The sequence below is a fragment of the Syngnathus acus genome, chromosome 21, assembly GCF_901709675.1.
Source record: "Syngnathus acus chromosome 21, fSynAcu1.2, whole genome shotgun sequence".
Classification (NCBI taxonomy): domain Eukaryota; kingdom Metazoa; phylum Chordata; class Actinopteri; order Syngnathiformes; family Syngnathidae; genus Syngnathus; species Syngnathus acus.
Window position 1 is genome coordinate 3,443,167 of NC_051105.1, and position 22,128 is coordinate 3,465,294.

The 22,128-nt window shown below is 52.8% G+C and overlaps 1 protein-coding gene across 3 annotated transcripts in view; it reads right to left on the bottom strand.

Annotated features, from left to right (window-relative positions):
* The window catches only part of bcor (BCL6 corepressor), a 36,814-nt gene that overhangs the window by 1,702 nt on the left and 12,984 nt on the right, over positions 1 to 22,128 (bottom strand). For 2 of the 3 annotated variants that reach the window (XM_037280949.1, XM_037280951.1), the window contains exons 3-12: positions 18,911 to 22,009; positions 16,440 to 16,496; positions 15,723 to 15,906; positions 14,556 to 14,834; positions 13,155 to 13,424; positions 10,768 to 11,078; positions 9,380 to 9,673; positions 2,874 to 3,040; positions 2,368 to 2,513; positions 480 to 557 (exon numbers count right to left, since the gene is read on the bottom strand). In XM_037280949.1, the coding sequence (XP_037136844.1) occupies positions 480 to 557; positions 2,368 to 2,513; positions 2,874 to 3,040; positions 9,380 to 9,673; positions 10,768 to 11,078; positions 13,155 to 13,424; positions 14,556 to 14,834; positions 15,723 to 15,906; positions 16,440 to 16,496; positions 18,911 to 22,009 (4,885 nt within the window). The remainder of the gene's footprint in view (positions 1 to 479; positions 558 to 2,367; positions 2,514 to 2,873; positions 3,041 to 9,379; positions 9,674 to 10,767; positions 11,079 to 13,154; positions 13,425 to 14,555; positions 14,835 to 15,722; positions 15,907 to 16,439; positions 16,497 to 18,910; positions 22,010 to 22,128) is intronic. The other variant, XM_037280950.1, reaches the window with a different exon arrangement.

The following is a 22,128-nucleotide window of genomic DNA, read 5'->3' on the forward strand; positions in this document are numbered from 1 at the left end:
CTTCACATTTTACACAAAAACCCAGCCAAGCGGAAGGAATATTGTCATGACTCGCGTACAGGGTTTTGGTGCCATCTTGTGGCAACTTAAAGCACTTCAGAAAGGGCACAATAACACTGAATATGCTCGTTTTTTTAACCAATAAAGGAGGATTTTTTTTTTCTTAATGGAGGCAGCATAATCATGGTTTCTGTCAGAACTGTGATACCCCCTCTGAAAGCAGAGAATCTAGGGGTCGAACTGGTTCCCCACAATGGCTGTGTGCTGTCGATATATACTGTAGAACCTCAAAAGATAAACACCAGCTTTTACAGGCAGTGTGAGAGGGGCTTCTGTTCCTGCACTCCTATTAGTTCCGAAAGCAGAAAATTGCCGGATCGACTCGGTAACGCCCATTTCCGCGTCGGTACAGAACAGCGACATTGGAAAAACGGTTAAAAAAAGTCAGATAGAAAGGGATCATTGTGATCAGTACTCACCACACACAGAGCTGCCGTAGAATTCCCAATAAACTCCGGGGTCGTCATCTGCGCGGCCCTGAAGGTCAGCAAAATAATCTATGGAGAGAGGAAAGGAGCATGTGACTCACCAGCCGGAGCCCAGGGGGACAGGCAGCGAGGCAAACAATTGCCCTTGGAGACAAGAGCGGCGAATGGATAAACGGCAGTAAAAGAGGAGGAGGGAGGAGAGGACGTGTTAGGGGAGTGTGGAGTGGTGGAGCAGGGGCGGGAGGGGAGGGGGGCTAATGGTCAGGGGCCAGCAGCTTCACCACGGGGGAGGGAGCGACTGTCTCTGCTGGGTTAAAGCTGGCTCAGTTCAGAGCGGGGCTGCAGACGGCTGCCAGGAACAAGAACCACACACAGTTTTGCTGGTGTGTGCGCGCGCACTCGCGGACACACGGCCAGAGAGCTGCATAAGCACATGCGGCGAGAGCAAAGTGTGTGTTCAGCACATACACACAAACACACGCGCGCACACACATTCGGCGAATCAGAGCCGGGCTTTGTGCCAGCGCTGAGGCGTGGGGCGTCTGGCGTGTGTTTGGAGGGATTAACGGCCTCCAGATGAGTGGGACCAGGTGGAGGGAGGGCGGCCATTGCGCTCGCTCGCTCTCTCTCTCTCGCTCGCTCACTCTGACTCCCTCGCTCTACCGTCAGGCATCGATCGGCGTGTCCACGCTCTTATCGAAGTTCAACACCACCTTTTTGCAGCCGTCTCCATTTAAAGAGGGGTGACGAACCCGTGGCCTTTGGGCCATGTACGGCCCCGTGAGAGCGTTTGATCCGTTTCTAAAAAGCCCCTAAAATATTTAACCCACACGTGGTCATAACATATAATGACAAACATATGTTCTATCGTTGCATCATATTTGATCAAGTATGGCTCTTGGAAGGTGATAGGAAAAAGGTTGATTTGAACCTCCTCTTAAAGCACCCAAGCGCCACAGTTTCACATTTTCTCTTCTGTTTTCACCTTGATTAAATCAATTTTAATGAGTCCAACCTGACATTATGCGCCGGCAACAGCCGAGTCCCATTCTCCCCATCTCACGTTACCTGGGAGAGGCGCACACGGGCCCTAACACGCACTACAAAAGCAAAGTCTCCGGGCCGGAGCGAAGCCCATTTCCTCACGTACGCTGAGCAAACACAGTTGGCGTTGCTAAGTAACCAGATAGAGGAGCTGGGAGGCAACAGCACGCACTCCTGCGGGCTCAAACTCCCTTGTCTAACAGGTGGTCGAGGGAGGGAAGGGGAGGGGGGAGCGCCGGAGGGGAGCGATGGGCTGACAGCGGCTGACATGTCTGCTGACGGCCGGAGGCGAGCGTGGGGTGGAAAATGGGGAGCGGGGGGGGGAGCAGCGGGTGAGGATTTGCAAAGCGCCACTTGGGGCAACAGGTTGCGCAGAGGTCGAGGCGCTGAAAGAGCTGCAAACAGGATCGGGGGCCTTTGGGGAATGGCTTCTGCTGAGCGGCTGCTTTAACATTTGAACCCTCATCACCTGCATACACCACCCAAAACCACCCATATTATATCTTGTCCTACCTTTTTGTAATACAAGTTCGAACATTTGTTTTGTCTTCAGGTAGAAACGTCATAAGTGTATTAAAAATTGTTGTGCATATTTTGGGCTTGTGGTATCCAAATTTCTAAATCACTCTGACACCCTTCAGCTTGTTACCCCCCCCCCACACACACACACACACCCAGCAATGGAAACTAAAGCTAGATGAGGGTTCATCTTTCCAAACGGTACGGTGGCAATCTGAAATCAACCGTGCCACTTGGTGGAAATGGATATATCGTAATATAAGTCGCATGCCTCAGTCACGACTGCAAAAGAACAGCCAGGAAAAAAATAGCTTACCGGTGAGAAAGCGCTCCATGATGTCACTGTGGGTCATTTTGAGGAGGCCCCGGCCAGAATACGTTGCCAAGGTGGGGTCGGCCCCGTAGGACAGCAGGACGCGCACCACATCAAGGTGATCGTTTTCCACCGCGTCATGAATGGGCCTGCAAATACATACGCAATCATTTCAAGTAACTTGTGTATGTACCGTGGCAAAATGGTAACTGGACTGCACTTTGAAGCGCTTCACAATGCCTCACATTCACACGTACACACACACTGGCTGCTGCTTATTCCTCTCCTGCGTATAAAGTCGGGTAGGTTCTAGGGTTGGAACCGTTTCATCGGAATATCAAAGCTTGTGTGTCATAGTGACGCCCGTGGCAAAAAATGATCCAATCCATCATGCAAGTGACGCGTTACGTGACACGAGAAAGCTCTGACACAGCCCACTGCCGCATGCTAATGAGGCACTGCACGTTTGTTTGCGCCGGCACGAGCGGGTCGGGTTTCAGCTAAGGTACCTGGTGCCGTCCTGCGCGCTACAGTTGATGTCGGCCCCGTAGTCCAGCAGGTGCTGGACGATGCTGAGCCAGCCGCGGGCGCAGGCCTCGTGGAGGGCGCAGTAGCCGGCGTAGTCTCGGTGATTCACCTCGCACACTCGGTTCTCCAGGCAGTAGAGCACCACCTCCTGTAGGGAGCCAACACAAGCGCCACGGTTCAGTACGGGAGGGAAAAACAACAGAGTCGTACAAAGACAGACGGCTTCTAGCATATAAAGTTTCCTGTGGCGGCCAAATTAGGGGAAGAGGGAGGAGGGGGAAGGGGAAATGAGCGTGTTCCTGCGCCGGACTAACATAAAACTCGCACACAAACGCTCCATAATGCTGCAGCTGGCGGCGAACGAGGCCAGGAGACCGAGTATGACTCAACGACGCGTCGCCTGCCAGATTCCGAAGGCGTGCGCGCGTGCGGAGACAGTTGCGGCGGGCCCGGGCAGCGAGCGTGGCGTAATGGAAGCGGAACAAAGAGATTTGATGGAAGCACTCAAGAGCTGGAAATGTTTTCGCTGGTCTTGGGGCCGCGACAGCCGGCATCCAGCAGAAAAATAGACGGGCCTGGTTTTTATTGGACCGCCGCGGTGTCTGCTGCTACTAAACGGAGGAAATGGCGGGAAGGGGTGGGGAAGGAGGGAAGGCGTTCTGTTCTGATAAGGACGTTAGTGGAGATATGCAAAGCAAATGCAAACTGCCGCATTTATCTAGATTTTTCTAAATTAGGGTTTTAATTATGTCACCCACGTGCATCCGTATATGCGCATAAACGCCAACGCTTAGGCGCTGTCCCTCTAACAGCCCACCGCCGAGACCTCCCTCCTATGAACCTGGGGAATGACTCCAAACTTCCATTTCTATGCTAATTCTCGCCCTCCAGCTGCTCCAAGTGTTTATCTCGCTCGCTCCCCATTTGCGCGAAAGGGCGGCTGGAGGGACGGAAGGAGGAGGGGAAGGGGAAGGGGGGGGGGCAGACTTGACTGGCGGGGGGAATGGAGCGGGCGGAAGGAGGGCCGCGGCGGTGAAGGCAACACCCCGACAGATGACAGATTAATGAGTCTGCGGATGAGATCTGCCGGGGCCGTCCGCTGGGCCGCAGCTGACAATAACAAGAGATGAAAGGGTGGGCTTGTCGTGGGTGGCGGTCCAAAATGTGTGTGCGTGTGTGTGTCTGCGCGGCGATAAGAGTGATTTAGAGGACGATCCGGGCCGTGGAAGGAGGAAGGGAGGGAGATACCGGGAACAGAAGAGAAGTGAACAAGTGTGTGCAAGAAAAAGTGTGAGAGTAAAAGGGGGGGGGGGAGTGCAAGAGTGAGGCGGGAGTGACGCGCCAACTGGTTTTCACCCGCTGCCAGAATTCCGTTTGCCTGCTGGAAAGAGATTCAGGAGCGCCGTGCCGAAACTCCCCTCGGGGGATTTCACCCGTGCGTGCGTGTGTGCACGTGTGGGCACGTGTGTGCGCGAGAGCCTGACGACGACAGTGTTGATATGCAGCTCGTGTGTGTGCCTGCATGTGTGTTTACGTGCTGCTGATGAGCGCATGTGCATGTGCGTGTGGCTGTGGAGGAGGTGTAGCGCTAAACCTCTGGAGCCGTGTTTAATATCGCTGGGAGAGAGCGAGGAGCTTAGCACGAGAGCCCCGGCTTCCCGCCAGATACACGCACACACACGTCTCCGCAGCATAATGAGGCTCGCGCACACACACATCCACACACATCCCCCCTTCCCAGCAGCCCCCCTTCCTCCTCCGCCGCCGCCGCTTTCCCTCCGTCCTCTAATCTCCCTCTCTAGAATGCTTCCCTGCGCTCGCCTGCAATCAATGCATCACTCAGACATTTAACCCCTTGCAGCGCGGCCCGGCTACGCGCCACGCATACAAGCAGATGTTTGTGCGTGCGGGCTCTTTCGGCGACGCTAACGTAGCTCATGCTAGGTCTAAGGGAGCAGGGCTTAGATCAGGGGTGCGCAATACGTCGATCGCGATCGACCGGTCGATCGCCAAGCCACTATTGGTCGATCGCGTGATATAATTTTTTTTTTTTTCGCACTTGACGCGTGTACAAACAACGGCGCTAACAACACAACACAAACACGCTAGCTCGCGAGTTCCCTCCAATTGTCAGAACCCTGTTTTTTCTCTTAAACTTAAGAAAGGGTATAAAAATGAGTGGGGCAGCTGGCTATAGTAAGAAGTATCACTTTCATAGGGAATGGGAGTAGGACTTTTTTTTCACGAGGACATATTTTTTTTAGTGGGTAGATCTTTGTGACTTGGTCATTTCAAAAGTAGCTCGCGAGCTCAAAAGGTTTGCCCACCCCTGGCTTAGATGTTTTGCTCATCAAGTCACCTCTCCCGCGTTTAATACAGATTTGCAAGAAATACACCCCTTCTTAAAAATAAACTATAAATAAAAAAGGAAATAAAACGCGCCTGACGTTTGCGTCTCGTTAACTCGACAATACTTGAACAAGCAAGCTAGCAGGCTAACGACTTAAGCACGACAATCCTAACGAGCAGCGACTGTGTAAAGCTCATTAATTCAGGGGAGCGTTAGTGTCATCTGTTACCACCTCCGCATAACCTCCTCTTACATCAGCGGCTAAGGCTGCATGTTGCATTTGCCTGGAAGTAGGACATCTTCTATGACTTCTATGATGAAAAGAAAACTGCAATACATACTGTAAGTTGAGTGGCAGCAGTTCTGGCAATAAAACTAATTCTTTTTTTCTTTGGCATTTGGATGTGACGAGTGGCATTAGAATACGATGGATGTCCCGCGGCATGAGAAGGCACCCTCAATTAGTATTCCGCAACACGGCACGTCCTGCTGTGAGTGTCGTTGGATGGCGACCGCTAACATTTAATACGTTCGTGACGATTTGAGGTTGGGTTAGAGGGTGACAACTTGGCGCGAAACCCCCGTCTATTTATCTTCTCAAGCAAACAGTCCAAATCACCGCAATTCCCCAGTTTTGCCGATTATAAATGCGCCGGGTACTTAAAATGCAATCCAGCTTCCCTCATACGCCGGCTTGAGGAGAAAATCAGACATGATTTATGTGAGGAGAATAAATGACAGATTGCACCTTTATCCAGGCTTTCAATGGGCTGAAGCGAGGGGGCCTGTTGGAGCACCCGGCACGGGCAGAGACGGAGGGGGGGGGGGGTTCGTGAAGTAGGTTGGTGGGTTGGTTGGTTGACTGGTTGGTTGGTTGAAGAGAGGGATGAAGACATCCGCAGCATCTCTGCTCATTACCATTTCAAATGCTCCGCCAGCGAGCGAGCGAGGCAGACGAGGGGAGAGCGAGCGAATAGAAAGGGGAGTGAGGGAGGGAAGAAGCGAGCGAGTGGGCTTTCATGTGCGCCGGCACGGAGCGCGAAACTAAACGAACATGAATATATGCGCGGTGTCGCCCGGGCATCGGGAGCGTGTGCACGCGTCTTAAACTGTGTGTGTGTGTGCGTGTGGAGGTCTGCACGTCCTGCTGCTTCTGTGTGTAGTGTTCAAATGAGTGTGTGTGTGTGTGTGTGTATGCGCCTAAGATGATTAGGAATTTGCATGTGCAGGTGTGTGTGGGTGTGCGATAGCGTGTTTTTTTTCCCTTCTCATTTATTTTTATAACATCAGTCATTCCGTGCGGCCTGTTCAGAAGCGCACGCCGGGCGTGGCTGTACGTGTGCTTATTAGGTCATAACTGGCGCCGCTCCGTGTGTCACACTAATCAGCAAATGCGTGTGTGTGCGTGCGTGTGCGCGCGCGTTTGTGTCACTGTCTCCCAGGCCCTTATATCTCGCTGCCTGCGTGTGATAAGCCTGGAGCTTGCGGCACTAAAACACCAGTACGGGACAAGCGCTGTGCATCTACAGGCTTGTATGCTAGTGTGCGTGTGCGTGCATGTGCAAGTGTGTGAGGCACTATGCATAAATTCGTGTGTGTGCGTGTACGTGTGTGTGTGCGCACGTGGGAGCCCCAGGGGTCTGCCCCAGGCTTATCACACGCAGGCAGTGAGAGATGCGCTTCCTGAGAGGCAGCGAGCGAAAGAAAGGGAGGGAGGGAAGGAGGGAGGGAGGGGAAGGCGGGGGTGTTGTTTGCGCAGCGGCCAGTGCCTTGTTTGTGTAGTCTCAGGTTTTCTCCTCCCCCCTCTCGGCACGCAGGAAGGGGAGAAAAAAAATGCTAAAGGGGGTGGGGTGGTTGCGAGGGAAGGCGGAGTGGGGGGCAAGCAGGGGGGGGTGGAAAAAAAGAGAAAGAAGCGGGCGGGGAATAAAACGTTTGAGAGAGACACATAAATCACAGAGACGAGCCAGCTTCTCTCCCGCACGGCTGACTGCGCCCCGCTGCCGTTCACCGCCGCCGCTCCCCGTGTTTGTGTGCGAGCGAGGAAGGCAGGACGGAAGGAAGAACAGCCGCCGCCGCCGCTGCTGCTGCCACCGCCGCCGCTAACCGCAGTCACCACGGCACATTAGAGGGCCATTAGAACACGATTATACTCCCAGCGCTTACCTCTCATTCACACTCTTTGCCGCCCGCTCTCCCTCTCTGACTCACACACATCATGACGCACACACGCCTAATCATCATAAATGTGTGTCTGAATGTGCGTGTGACCATAAAGCAACCGGTTAATGAGCAACGCACACACCTACTTACAGTTTGGTGAATATGCCTCTGCTGGTGATTAAAGATATTACACACGCGAGAGTACGCATGGAAAGCGCAGAGGCAGACGAGCGAGCGAGCGAGCGAGCGGACACACGGCGCAGCTGAGGAGGCATTAAACTGCGCCGATCAATAAATCAATTTGGAAAATCTGTCCAGAGGAGAGGCGCACAAAGGACGGAGGAGGAGGGGAGAAGGAGAGAGACAAAGCGCCATCCGGCTTTAATTAAAAGGCAACGCTCGGACGCTCTTTTTACGTCAAGCGCCCGGGAAGCCACCGGGTTAGTTTGACAGAGTTTGGAAAGATTTGCGTCATTAAAATAATACAATCATTTGTTCAAAACAATATAAACTCCCTACGTAACCACCATGGCTTTACACAAGTTTTAAGTAGCTAATTGACTCAATTAAAAAGGCCATACATCAAACAAAGAGTTCATCCTATTCCCAAACGTTTTTGCTTTTTTCGGAAGGAACTTTTTCTTAAAATGAGCGGACAATCAATGTTTACAGTTTGGATGATTGTGCAGAATGGATTAATCGTATCATGAAGCAACTGAGGTACAAATAGAGTGCAGTACTACGCTACAACCACCTGAGGCAGTCTTGACACACGACACTCAACTAAACGGCGCGATAGAAGAACGGAAATAAATCAGCTATGGCAAGTTGAGGAACCGTACATACCATAGGTACCTGACAACACGGGTTAGAAATCAACTATTTGGAAACCTTCACAGAATGCGTTTGCGAAAAATGGTACCATTCAGACCGGAGCTAAACTGTATGCTTTATACGCTCTTTCAAGGCCTGATTAATCAAGCAACCAGACGGCACTCGCATTCTGACATGATTTATGATTGCGCTGACCCGCTAAATCTAAGCCCGCTTCGTGTCAACATGCGAGCAGTCAGCAGCTGAATGCTGACTTCTTTTTCGGTTCTCGCTGTTGTTCTGGCAAGCTCGGAATTTGCGTCACGAACAAAGCGAAATCTGCAACGCAGCGGAGACGGCAAGGCTGCCAAAGCTGATGAGGGCGCCTTCGCATTAAATGCCACCTGGCGCCAAGCTCTTAGGTGGGAAAACCGGTCTATCTAAAAGCTTTAGGAGCGATGGGAGATTCTTGTCTTGCGCTGGGCTGTGGGGTGGCTGCCAGAACGCGGCACGGCGGGGAAGAAAAAAAGTCCGCATGCACGAGAGAAAGAGAGAGGAAACGAGCGTCTCCGCTCTTCTCCGTATAATGATTCCACCGATGCTGTCTGCGCGTGAGCGTACGCGCGAGTGTGTGTATGTGCGCCTGCGTCCGTGTGTGTGTGTCACACTTCGCCTCACGGAAAATTAACGAGATGTGAGAGCGGAGCGAGGCGAGAGAAGGGGGGGTCGGGGCGGCTGCGAGGAAGGGGGGGGGGGTTTAGCGTGTGTGCGCGCTCGCAGGGTGCCAACGACAATCTGAGTCACAAAGAGAGGAAGAGAAAGAGCGCCGAGAGGAAAGAAGGGGGAGGGCACGAGCGGAAACCTGAGAGAGAGAGGGGGGAGAGAGAGGGAGAAAGCGGGGTGGGGGGGCAAGAAGAAAGGCTGCGCTTCGGTGAAAGAGATGGAAGATAAATAGAGGGATGAAGATAGCAAAAGGAGGACAGACGCAAGGAGAGAGACAATTTTGAAAATAGGCGTGGAGCCGCGTGGCAGACAGGAACAAAGCCGGGCGAGAAAATGAGCTCAATTTAAGCGGCGAAGAAGTGAAGACGGGAAACGAGGCAAAGTGTAAAATGTGCCGAGAGCCGCGTGGAGCCGAGCGACAGCCTCCCCCCTTCCCATTACCTCGTAGCCCAGACGCGCCGCTCTCTGGAGGAGCGTCTCGCCGGCATTCTTGTTCACAATCAGCCGTCTGGCTTCGGGCGGGATGGGCCTCACCACCGGGGTGTCGTCGGCGGCGGCGGCGGGCATCCGGTGCGCCCCGATGACCTCTGGCGGGACGCCGCCCGCTCTGCCGTTGGCCTGGGGTTGCGGCGGGGGCGGACAGAGCGCGGCGGGGGAGCAGGGCTTGACTGGAGAGCAGGGATAATGATTAGGAGAGGCAGCTCGCTTCCTCGGAGCCTCTCGCTGCTCACTCAGCTGTGGAGAGCAAGGACGAGAGCAAAAGAGAGAGAGAGAGAGAGAGAGAGAGAGAGAGAGAGAGAGAGAGAGAGAGAGAGAGAGAGAGAGAGAGAGAAAGTGTTAATGACGCTGACACATGGGCGCACACAGGAACTGAAGGACACACACACACACACACACAGGTGGACACTAACACAAACAAACACACACACACATTTCATTGAGGAGGAAACGTTTTCTGCTCAAAACTGTGCCATTGCTGACGTACGAACCACGCACAATGGTGCTGTTGTCTGTGCGTGTGCGCGCGAGGCCTTAATGTGCAACATCTGTGTTGTTTTTATGTCAGGAAGACACGCAATGTGTCACACGTGCACGCGGCGCCTCTGCACTGACGCTACAGGCTGGCACGCCACTTTTCCTTGAACCACTAAACCAACAGGCCTGCGAGCGCCAGGCGAGAGAAGCAGTTGCCTGCCTCCGTGTGTGTGAGTGTGTGTGTGTGTGTGTGAGCCTGCGTGTGCGTGCGTGCGTGTGTATGCGTGTGTGTGCATGCGTGCGTGTGTGTCCCCTCTCCGTGGAATTCCACATCGGAGCAGCTGTCAGGCTGAGGAGGAGCAGGGGAAGAGAGCGGCGCGGGCGGAAAACAACTCGCCTTTTTTTCCCCCCGCAATTTTCCCCATGCTCGTTTTTTTCTTCCTCCCCCCGCCTTTTGAAGTTCATGCGCTCGACCGTGGCTGCCACATTCCTCGCCGCACAAGCGGGGGAGGGAGGGAGGCAGGGAACGCGAGCGGGCCTCGTGTTCAGCGCCGCTGTATAATTGCTCCGGGGTTTTGTTGTTATGTCAGGAATGCTCACCAACACGCACCCTTTGCACACATCGACGCGCCACAACGGGGCGGACGAGGCGCGCTTGACAATTAAGCGTCGAGAAGAGTCGGCATATACGCAGGCGCTCCGAAGGGAGGCAGCGAGGGCAAGGGTGGGGAGGAGGCGTCAAAGCATGCCGGCCAGCCGGCCGGCCTCTAAACATTGTAAACACGCTTGCGCTTCCTCTCCGTCCCCACAAGCAGAGGCGGACAGGCTCGGGCGTTGCAAACAAGAGCGCTCACCTTGTCGTCCTCAGCTGTTCCCAGATCAGCCGGGAAATGCCGGTCAGGGCTGTTAGGAGCGGCCTCTTTTCTCCTCTCACGCTCTCGCAGGCTGGTGTGTTTGGTCTTGCACGGCCGCTTGCCCTTGGGCTTGTCCGTGTCGCTATGACGACGCAGCTTGAGGGGAGGGGCGCCTCCCAGCGGGGGCTCCGGGCCCGGAGAGGGAGGGCCGCGCCGAGACTCCTTGAGGCCACGGTCACCTGAGAAGGGGCCCGGCGGGTGCACTCTGTCCTTCAGCTGGCCGCCGGGGTGAAGGGGAGGTGCAGCGACTCCTGTGGGAGAGGAAGACGGGGAGGGGGAGGGAGACGGCATTAGTGTGTGGAAAGGCGGGAAGGTATTGCAAGGCCATCTCTCACCCTCTGCTGGTTTATTAATGAGCGCAGAGAGCTGTCTGCGAGCGCCGCACGCCTGCTCGATCAGGAAGAAAATACTGCCCCCACCCACCCACCCCGACGCGTCCCCCATAGAGGCACGCGCACTGCAGCAAAGATCATCTTAAACGCAGAGCGGCTTCAAGTTGCGCAAATACGCCGCTTTCCGAGGAGAAAAACGCAGGGTCCTCAAAAAACCACAAGGTCAAAATGGTATTTAAGGGCTTAATGGAAACCCGTTTCCTCTGGAGGATTATTGTGAAGCATTTCGCGCACGGCGCAGGGAACGCCGCTTGTGGTTTGATTTGTATTACGTTACAATTTTCAGAATAAACACGCCATTAAATCATATGGCTGGGCCGGGGAGTGAGGAGGAATGTGAAATTCTATGGCCTTGTGCTGCACTCCTGCACTAATATGAACCCGCCGCCACATACTGATTAGGCTGCCTGACAGTAAACCAAACAAGGCTGCTGCTGCTTCTGCTGCTGCTGCCGTTTCTGCAACCACCATCACGTGACTGCTGTAACGTCACTTGGCGCCAGCTTAAAGGCGTTAAGATCCAATTTGGCTGGCTCGGCTATCCTAACTCCAAAACCAACATTTGGTCGAAAGAAAGCGATTGAGAGCGCTAAGCGTCACCATTTAGTCCCATCAACGTGTTTTCTAAAACTGATTCAAAAGAGCCATTTGGAAATGACAGAAATATCGAGTGGGGGTTCCCCCTTTAAAGCCATGGCCCCTTTGACACTGACTGTAAAAGCACTTTCTTTCCACCTGTTTTGCGTACTGGCACCCACACGTTATTGAGGGGGCTACGTCTGAGTCGGGACGGCACCTGTGCGTAACAATGCAATGCTGCGATCAAATGGTGTGAAGTTTAACGCCACCCAATTGTCGCTGACGCATTTAATGATCGGATTGTGGGTTGCAGTGTCACGGTGTGAACGCGCACACCTTTAGAGCCACAACCCGTCGAGCGACTGTTTGGGCTCTGACGTGACAATTTTCGCGGGATCTCTGTCTGGGTCAAAGAGGCTACAAATGAACTCTTTTGTTTGTTCATATGGCTCTGGAGGGTTATTAAAGTTAAAGTTGTAAGCATGCAATTGTGCACATTGTCAGATGGTTAAGAATTAAGATTCACTCAGTCCTTGCCTACTATTGATTATTTCATTGATTTGAGTGGCGTCCCAATACTTTTGGCCGACATAAGGCACGTAGGAGAACAAAGGACAAACTGCAGCCCTGACAGACGCAAGCGAACTGAGTGGAGGGGAAAAAAATCGTTGCAGGGCTGTTGCCAAGGTGACGTTATCTGAAAAGGTGAAAGCAGGGGGAAAAAAAAATAATGAAAAGAAATCAGCGGCCAATCAAGGCCTGTGGTTTCTGCAGGGAACATAAAACCCAAATCTTCTCTGATTTATTCACTTTCTTTCATCTCCCGCCTGCTCTTTTATTTTCCTCTTCGCCATGCTCGTCCCTCCGCTTCAGTCTGGGCACACGAAGAAGGGAGCGCATGGTTTTAATAAGTTGGCCCCCCACTCCAGTCCCCCCGACACGCAAGCTCGCTTGCCTTTTTCCCTGCGAAAGGTCTTTGGGTGGGGGGTGGGGGAGAATTATCACACATTAGTCACACTACACCTGCCCACGCATATCTCCACCAGCCACTTCTCCCGTGCGCGCTTTCATCGCCGTCACAGAGCACGCTGTAGGCCAGCGAAACAAAAAAAAAATTCAAAGCACGAGGGGGGGGCGGCATTTTTAGATTCGTGTCCCCCAGCTCCCATCTCTGATTCGCAGCCTTTCCCCCTTTGGCAGAAGGAAGTATCCTCTACCTCATTTCCTTCGCCTGCTTCCAAAAAGGCTCCTGGGAAATCCCCCTCTAGACAGGCAGCTCAACAAGAAAGCGAAAGCCAAAGATAGATTTCCGTTACCCTGGCTGAACTCGCGCGACGTGGCGCGGAGCGCACTCACCGTTGAGCAGTCTTTCGCAGGCCCACTTCCTGTTGATGTCGGCTCTCTGCGCCAGCGCCCGCTCGTCATGCTCTCGCTGGGTCTGCGCCGGGCCGAGCAAGCGGGGCCAAGGCTGCTCTTGTTTGATCTGGGGGCGGTCGGGAGAGGCGCCCCCCTGGGCGGGCTTGCTAAGCCGCAGCCCTTTCAGCTCGATGCAGACCTTGAGCTTGCGCACCTCGTCGTCATCGTCTTCTTCTGCGTCGTCGTCTGCACTGGTCTGCTCGTGCTCGTCTGCGAACAAAATGTCTTGTCAGGCCTACGTGAAATTGATCGATAGAAAAGCAAGTCGGGCTCAATCGGTTCACGATTGAAAATAAAGTGTTTCCGTTTACAAATCGTGTTCATTGTCACTACTGTATTAAGTATGGCTTGACAAACCATAAGACCGCAATAACCGTGACCCCCATGTGGGGGCGGTGTTGCAATGCTTTCGCTGCTTGTATTGCAAAATTTTCTTTTTTTGGATTTGTTTTCGCGACATTATGATAACATTGACAATGGTAATTATTTTTGGCCACATCAATCATCGTAAGATATTTCCTTTCTTAAAAAGGCACGAAAATCAACATGTCATGAACTGAGACCAGGGGTGTCACTTGTAATTATATTTAAATTCAATTAATCTATTGATTATTTCATTGACTAATTTTTCATTGTTGCAAATATTTACTGCTGAGAGATCAATGTCAAGTTAAACAATAGCTCAAATTGATTCTTTGATTATCAAAATGAAATTGATGACAGATTATTTTGGACACCTGTCATTGAGACAATACACGAACTCATGGAGTACTTTGAAACAACATGCATCTAAGTGTTTAACTGGAAAAATGAAACACTAAAAGAGAAAAATTCACACGGGACGCACGTTTGACTCGTCAGATTTTGGCGGGGAGGAGTGTGGTACCGCAGGGCCGGAGGGGAAAGACGAAAAGGAGGAGACCCAAACAGATGAGGGGAGATGAAAAGAGCAGCTTTGAAAAGGGAGGTGGTGGCGGCGGTGGGTATGCGGCGCAGAGGAATGGTGTCGAAAGAAGAGAAAGACCGTCCCCTCTTCCTCGCTCGGCGCTCAGGCTCGGCCTCAAAGATGGGATTAAACACTTGGCGTGGCTGGCTGCCGCACAGAGCGAGCGACGGGGCGGCGGGGCGGGGGCGGGAATGGAGGCCGGGCTCTGAAGGGGGTGGGGGTTGTTTCCGAGTAATGTCGTTTAATTTTATGGCTGAATTGATTTCGGGGACTTCTGTTAGTAAAGCAACAAGAGGCGATGCCAGCAGACGTGCGGTGAAGATTTGAAGAAAGGGAGCGCGGCGGGCGGGCGGGCGCGTGCGTGCGTGTGGAGCCGCAGAATTAAAAATTCTCACCAGCAGACATCCTGGCTCTTTTCTGAGGGTGGAACATCCTCTCTTCTTCCTCCTGCTCAGAATCCTGCTCCACCTTGAGAACGCGCACACGCTTTCCACCGGCGCCAAAGTCATGACCGAGAGCCTCCTCGGTAGACTCTCTCGCCGCCAAGGCAGGGTGACCCCCTTCGGACTCCAAGCCCAGCCTGCGAGCGCTGTCGCTCAGACTGGCGGACTCTCTCTGGGTACCACACCTCTGAAGGACTGGGACACGATTATTGGGGTACGCCAGCAGGACACCTGGGCATAGATGGCAAATGGGGAGCGGGGGAGTTATCGTGGGAAGATGAAAGAAAGCCAAGAAACAACGGGCGGCGGTGGTGGTGGTGGGAGGCGGCGTCAGCGGGAAGACGCTAGTTAAGAAGCAGGCAGCTTTTATTCCGCTTTAAAGACGGGCAGTAAAACTTTGATGGGGTAAAGACTTTTTAATCTGACGGCAGCCGAGCCAGCAGCTTGATGGTTCACTGCCGACGCCGACACTTCCGCGTAGGCAAGACAACATCCTGTGTACTTTCGCCGCTTGCTCTCCCCCACCCCGGCCCCCTCCTCCCTCTCCGCCGCCGTGTCCTCTGTCCTCCCCCACGGCATGACCGCACCACGCCCTTCGCACATAGAGCGTGACTCGAACCCCCTCCCTCCCCCTCGCTCCCAGATTCCCTCTCCATGCCATAATTAGGCTCACACGTCAGCCGCGGCCTCGCTCCAACACGCAGCTGGGCTCCACGCCAACCTAACTAACCCCCCCTTCCGTCCCTCTCTCTGTTGCGCTCGCTCTCCCATCCGCTCGCCCCCCTTCACACTGCTTTCGCTCTCGCACAATCTCTCCCTCCTCACCCTCCCTTTCGATCATATCCCTGCGTGCAGATAAGCACAAAAGGCTTCTTGAAAATAAAACTCCCCCCCCTTGCGTCCCTCTGGCTTGCTCGCGCTTGTGCAAGAGCGTCTGTGCCGACAGAGGAAGAGCGTGTCTTTTTTTAGAGTGACCCGGTCTCGCTCGCCACAGCGTTTGCCGCATGTGCACGCCAGAGCACTTATTGTTTGTGTGTCACTCCCCGAGTCCTCATTTATGGCACGCTGATGCGCGTGTGTACGCATACATGATGCATGTGTGTGTGCGTGTGTGCTCACCCTCCCTCTCCCCATGCCGGGTGGCGTATTGGCTGAGTTCCAGCGCTCGCTCTCTGCGCTGGCTGTCCGCCAGCTCTCGTCCCGCTGTCGGGGCAGACACGCACACACTGCCGCCGCTGCCGCCACCACAGCCGCCGCCCTCCTTCTCCTTCAGCTCCAGCTCGGAGAACCGCATCATCGCCCGCTGTGTACGCACATACACACACGCACAAACAAGAAGTGCAGAGAAATCCCATGAAAACCACTCATTGTCTGGGCGAGCCATACACACTTTCCTCTCTTAAGCTTTGATACGGCCTCAAAAGCAATAATTGCACAAATAAAAAAATAGAAATGTGCTTTGGTTTTTAACTTTTCTTTTTTTAAGAACATTTTTAAAAATTTTCAATTCAAGCGCCAAGAAATTAAACCGACAGACAAGACAAAAAAGGGGTGGTGGGGTGGGGTAGGGGACAAGCATCAAGACGCAGGTTAGACTATTGCAGCCGCTGTGAGTCCATGCGCGCTGGGCCTTAAAGTCCTGGAACATCTTCCCTTCCTGGAATACAAACATGGCTAGGAAACATACATCTAAGCCCCGAGACAGATGGGAACAGGAGGGGGGGGGGGGGGGGGTAGGAGGCTGTGCGAAAAAAGGAGTGTGCAGCGACACGGAGTATACAACAAGGAGACAGAGGCCATCAGAGGCAGATGTGATAAGAAATGTAAAGAACTGACCTCCCAGTTAGCTGCAGGTTGACTTATATTACTCCCCTCTCGTGATATGACTTCCATCTAAGCAATTAGAATGGGGGGGGTATGGGCTCAATATAACTGTCCATCAATTCATTCTCGAGTTTATTGTAAAGGTTTCTCCACTGTTTCGTGACACATTCACAAGGCAGTCCCACAAAATGACAAAAAACAACTCAACAGGTCAGCACAAAACTATCGAATCATTTCTGAGCAAGATGTTGGTTCATAATGAGTGTAAATAGGCATTCGCTTTTTGTTTCCGCGAAACAAATTCAATTATCACACATCCAGAAATTGCGCATTTGATAGTTTTGTGCCGCAGCTGCGCATTGACAAGCATGACACAAACAAAACCACAGTTCACAAGGATGCCTTCAACAACACAGACAGACATTTGGGACACATTAACAAATCTGCCTCTGCGTCAGTGGATAACAAAGCATAGGGTTTGTTGGCTTTTTATTATGCGGAATGTTGGCGCATGGATGCGAACCGCATGACAAGTGAAGCGGGGGAAAAAACACAGAACGGTAGCTCCAACGTGTGTTTGTGAGCGACAAATGTCAAGTGTCCTAATCAAGGGTGTGTAACCTATGGGTTGGGGGCCAGGAAGAGCATTTGATCCAGCTTGTCATGCAATTCCAAAAAACGAATTCAAGCCAAGATAAACGGGTGCTTCAACAATTGCGCACACAATTTGAGAGCGCCAGACAGAGAAAAATCAGACCGTCAGGAGCGGCGTGATTGCCAATGTACAGTTTGGCCAGTAGGGTGCCAATTAATCAGTCCAGAGTGGGACCTTCATCACATACGACCACGACAGGTTTGGTCGTGCTCTGACCTTGAGCCTCTGACTTGAGCTGTGTGTTCTAAGGCAAGAAACGTGGCTCACATGGTGGACACACAATGCCAAATATTTTGCAAAATTAACATTACCCATCTGTTTGGTGTGTGTGCTTCACATTTGCTAGCAATTAGACAAAATCTCCAGGACTGGTTCATTTTTGAAGGACCCTTGGAAATGGCCAAACAAGCCTAAAATGGCCGTTCAAACCAAAATGGCTTCCGGTGCCTTTTTGGGTATGGATGTTTTTTGTGGTTATACTGATGAGCGAAATGCCTAGCGACCACACAGTTTCATCAGGATGAAAACAATTTGGTGAGCTTTTGTGCCCTTCACAATGGTGAAAAATGCCCCTCCGGAGACGTTGTACAGGATAGGGAAAAAGGTTCCCGCCCTTGGTGTAATTTATGTGGACGTAATTTGATGTGTGCTGAGTGAAAGAAAGAAGGGGTGAGTGAGTGAGTGGTTGGGGCGGTCTTTAGCCAAAAGGGGCACAGGAGAATTATGACCTTGGACAGCAACCAGGCAAGTAGGGCAGCACAGCGGATTGGTGGGTAGCAACTAGGTGTGTGGGTGTGGGGGGGGGTCACAGCCAAACAGGAAAGCCCAGCTAGGGCAGCTGCTCATTCTTAAGCACGCACGACAAGCCCTCCACTGCCCCTCACCTTGGGGTTAAGCATAGCCGGCGGCAGTTGTGCGCTGCGAGGCCCGGCCGCAGTCATGCTCGGGAAAAACGACGCGGCGCCAAACACGCGTTCTCGCCCTGGGGCACTCGCACAAGGACAAGCCCGTCCGGACGCACAGAGAATAACCTTTAGCAAATGCCTGCTCGCTAATCAACATACAGACATGGCAGGCCTGGTTAACCTTTGAACCGCCATCCCTGATGGAGAGCGTCGACTGGCCTTGCACGCGCTGACTAAGATGGTGATAAACTAAAAAGGAGGGGGAAGGTCAAGCCTGTTGCCAGGACAGTAGCATGACAGCGAGGGGGATTAGTCTTGTGCTGTGCTGGAAAAGCAGTATGCCAGTCACATGCAAGATATGTTCCAGAGGGAGTTCTGGGAATTTTGGCATGGGAATAAAGAGTTTGCCGGGCTTATTCTGGTGTTTTGAAGTACAGCAGAACCTCTTAAGTCCAACGTACAATTGTGGATAAATATGCTGCTAGAATTGCACAAAAATGTGGAGACTTTTTTTTTTTTTAACGTGAACGGACTTCAAAGCTGTAAGAGTCCACAGCGTTCACACATCCTCGTTACTTATAATCAACGTTTGCCTGGCATGTTTTTAATATTAACCGAGGTTAATTTCATTTTTACACTTGTGTGGCAATTAAAAGTATTAATAATGTAAGCCACATCCATTTGAGCGATCAGCTTTTCATTACATCATCCATAAATGGACTTTATTGTTTTTCACATTTGAATATAACAGAGGTTAAAAAATTTTTCTTATCATTTGACCCTAAAACAGATTAATTGCATGACTTCAACCTGATTCCAAATCTGAGGGTTGCGTTGAACATTAGACGTTTTGTACTGCACAGAATGATTTGCACTGTACATACACATATACAAGCACACACACAAATGCTAATTGGTCTTACCTGCAGCGCTCTCTGCTCGCGGCTCAGTTTGCTGGAGTCAGCGTACAGCTCCGTGGTGACGCATTTAAAGCGGTCGCCGACATAGCCCGACGAGTTGGCAATTCTCTTGGCCAGACTGGAGCGGCGAGAGCCTTTGGAGTTCTGGCAATCTTCGTCGTCCTCGTCGTCACCCTCTCCTTGAGACTCCCCGAGGTCCACAACGCTGTCTTCGTTTTCCGTGTCTCTACACGTCAACGCATCCTGGTTGGCCTCTTTGGGCACAACGGCGCACGTTGGAGTGAAGTGAGGAGCTCTGCTGTCCCGTGCCCCTTTGTCCTTGCCAGAGCTGCGTTCACCGGACGTACGGGCGCAACGCAAAGTACTCTGGTCGTCGTCTGCGGGGTCCGGGCTGGGACACTGCTCTTCCGAGGAGTCTTCCTCTTCTCCTCGGCAGAGCTTTCCGGGATTATTTGGGGGTGTGCTGGAGGTCGCTGCAGGACAGCCTGCGTCCTGAACAGCCTTTGGCTTTCCATAGGTAGTTTCCTGCTGTCTGTCTGCGGGATGGGCCTTTTGTGTTGGGCTGTGTCCGGAGAGGATAGGGTAAGGATGGGAAAGATGAAATTTTGGCTCATACTCCACTCTTGTTGTGTTTTGGTTGCTATGGTAACGTTCATTTTGGTCGAAAGCTGAGGATTCGCCAGAGGGTTGTTTCTGGACCGCCGGAGTCGACTCTGCATCGGTGTCCGAGTGGACAAGGTCAATGCATTCAATCTTTTCTCGGTGCGCGACAGAGGGAGACGATGTTTTAGTTTGACTGCCACTTTGCCCTTGTGCTATTGCTTCTTTATCTGACTTGATGTGGCTCCCTTCTCTCACCTCTTTGCTGGTGTTCTTCTCTCTCTCTTCAAAAGAACCCCTGGGTTTCTCGTGTCCCCGCGGTTTCAGTGCGCCGTCCCCTCTTTCTGACAGCTTATCGGAGAGAGGCTGCATTAGCGGGTGTGACATCTCCTGCGAGTTATAAGCGAGGTATTCCCCTCCTGTAGCCGGCGGTAGGTTGTGGTAGGGTAAAGGGGGTTTGGCTGCCAAGTGGGATGGATAAAGGCTATTGCTGCCCAGCAATACCGGGTGAGGGTAGACTGGACCTTTCCCTGCTATTGGCAGGGGGTGAAGTGCCATGCTGTCATGGATGGGGTAGTGCAGGTATCTATTGGCGTAGGCCAAACTGTGGGTTAGGTAAGCGTCACTTTGAGGAAGGTAAAGGGGGGCCGCTGGGTGACCGTTCTCCAACATGGGCCTTTTGTAGGATGACGCCTCTGGAATACTTTCTGCTCGCTTAGCATTCTGGGAGGACTTCTCCACTCCTTCTCTGTGGTGGCCCATGACTGATATGTGTTCTGATTGATGGGGGCTGTGTTTGGCCCAATCACCATTTGATTTGGGAGAGAGACCCCTGGATGTGATGAGAGCGGAATCCGACGAAACAGAGTTGGACTCACTTATCCTCGGACAGGACGAGCTACGTGGCTGAGGGAGCACTCTTTCCAGATTCTTGTGTTTGATGACAGAGGGGGAGGAGCCTTTGGCTTGCGAAGATCCCAGATCTGCATTCGATCTGGGAGATGCGGATAAGCCCGGGGCGTGCTGAGTTTGAGACGGAGACCGGCTGGGTACAACCCAGGACGAGTGTAAAGTGCTGATCATCTCTGGTCTCTCCGAGACCTTAACAGAAGTGCTGTTTACCACGGGGTGAGGGTGAGAGGAGGGCGAGAGGGATAGGTTCTCTTTTAGGAGTTCTCCACTAGGCGGAAGTCCATAACGTGCACCTGGAGTCATAGTGTCCATTTTAATGGGGAAACCATTAGGAAGTCCAAACTCCAGTATTCGACCAGACAAATCCAATGGCTTCTCTGCTGATTCTTTGGTTGCTTGTGGTTGGTGAGCAGTTCTGTCAAAATTGGACTTTGAGGGTGACCTGCTGGGTCTCCTTTCAGCACCAGGCGCCCCGTCCCTTGGCCGCGGCCTGGCAGGGGAGGCCTGTTCCGGCGCCATGCTGCCGACAGACAACATATGAGAAACGGGCTGCGTGGCAGACGACGAAGATATCGAAGCCGAGGAGACGGGCGGCTGTCCCATCCTTGCAACTGGCCTTTGTAAATCCAGTGAATTGTCAATGAGAGTTTGGGAAAGGCGAGAGGACGTGTGAGGTGAGGAGTCAGTAGGCAGGCTATTATTGCCAACACTGGCGGCACTCGTGCTTGTACTACCGGTGTTATTGCTGACACCGCCGCCAGTCCTGGAAGGGGGTCGGCTCGGTCGACTGCTCCTGTTGGGTGATCGCTCCCTGTCGATAGCAGACGGATGATGCTGAGGATGCGGGGAAGGTTGGTGAAGCTGCTGTACAAATTGCGGGGCGACACCCAGCCCCTTGTCTTGGCAGTGCACAAGTGAGGTGGGGGCTACTGAGACGGGCGGGATCCTCATTTGGGGAGCCACCAGGGGAGAGGACATAGTAGGAGGTGGATACGTGGGCATATAGTAGAGCCTTTCAGCAGCAGAGGTGACTGCGACATGGTTGACATTTCCACCTTGGGGTGCACAAAGAGAAGGGTAGGCCAGATGCTGGGGGAGGTAGGGGTTGGGTTGGCTGAGCAACGAAGCTTTATACATGTTCAGAGCGGCATACTTGGACGAGTCCATAAAGGGATACATGCTCGCTTCTGGGTAAGGGTTGAGCCACGGCAGACGAAGGTAGCTGCTGCCAGTGCTCCCTAAGCTCATTTCAGGTGCTTTTTCCCCAGGTGCCAGCCGCCGTTCCAAGCCTAAAGCTTCCGCTCCAGGAATTAGCACCGGCTTGTGGAGATTAGGCGGGATGCCCTTATAGAGGCCCAGGTAACCATTAGTGGCTTTACGACTGTCCAGAGGGCCATCCGGTTTGTAGACAAGCTCGGGTAGCATGTCCCGATTGTAACCCAATGGGAGAATGGTCGCCTCTCTACTCTTCTCTGTCTGCAGCGTTCGAATTCCTGGATACACAACGCCACCGTGGAGGCGAAGACCATCGTGGATCAGGGCGCCTCGCTCCAGCCCCATCGCCGCCAGGGGTGTCAACCTTGCATCCACCTGCAATAAAAACAGGGAGCACACAATAAGATCCCTTGCTTGCCGAAAGACAAAAATGTCTGCTTTTCCCCTAAGTAAGCAAACTGTGAAAATGAGCGGAAAGGATAAGCTCAGAGACT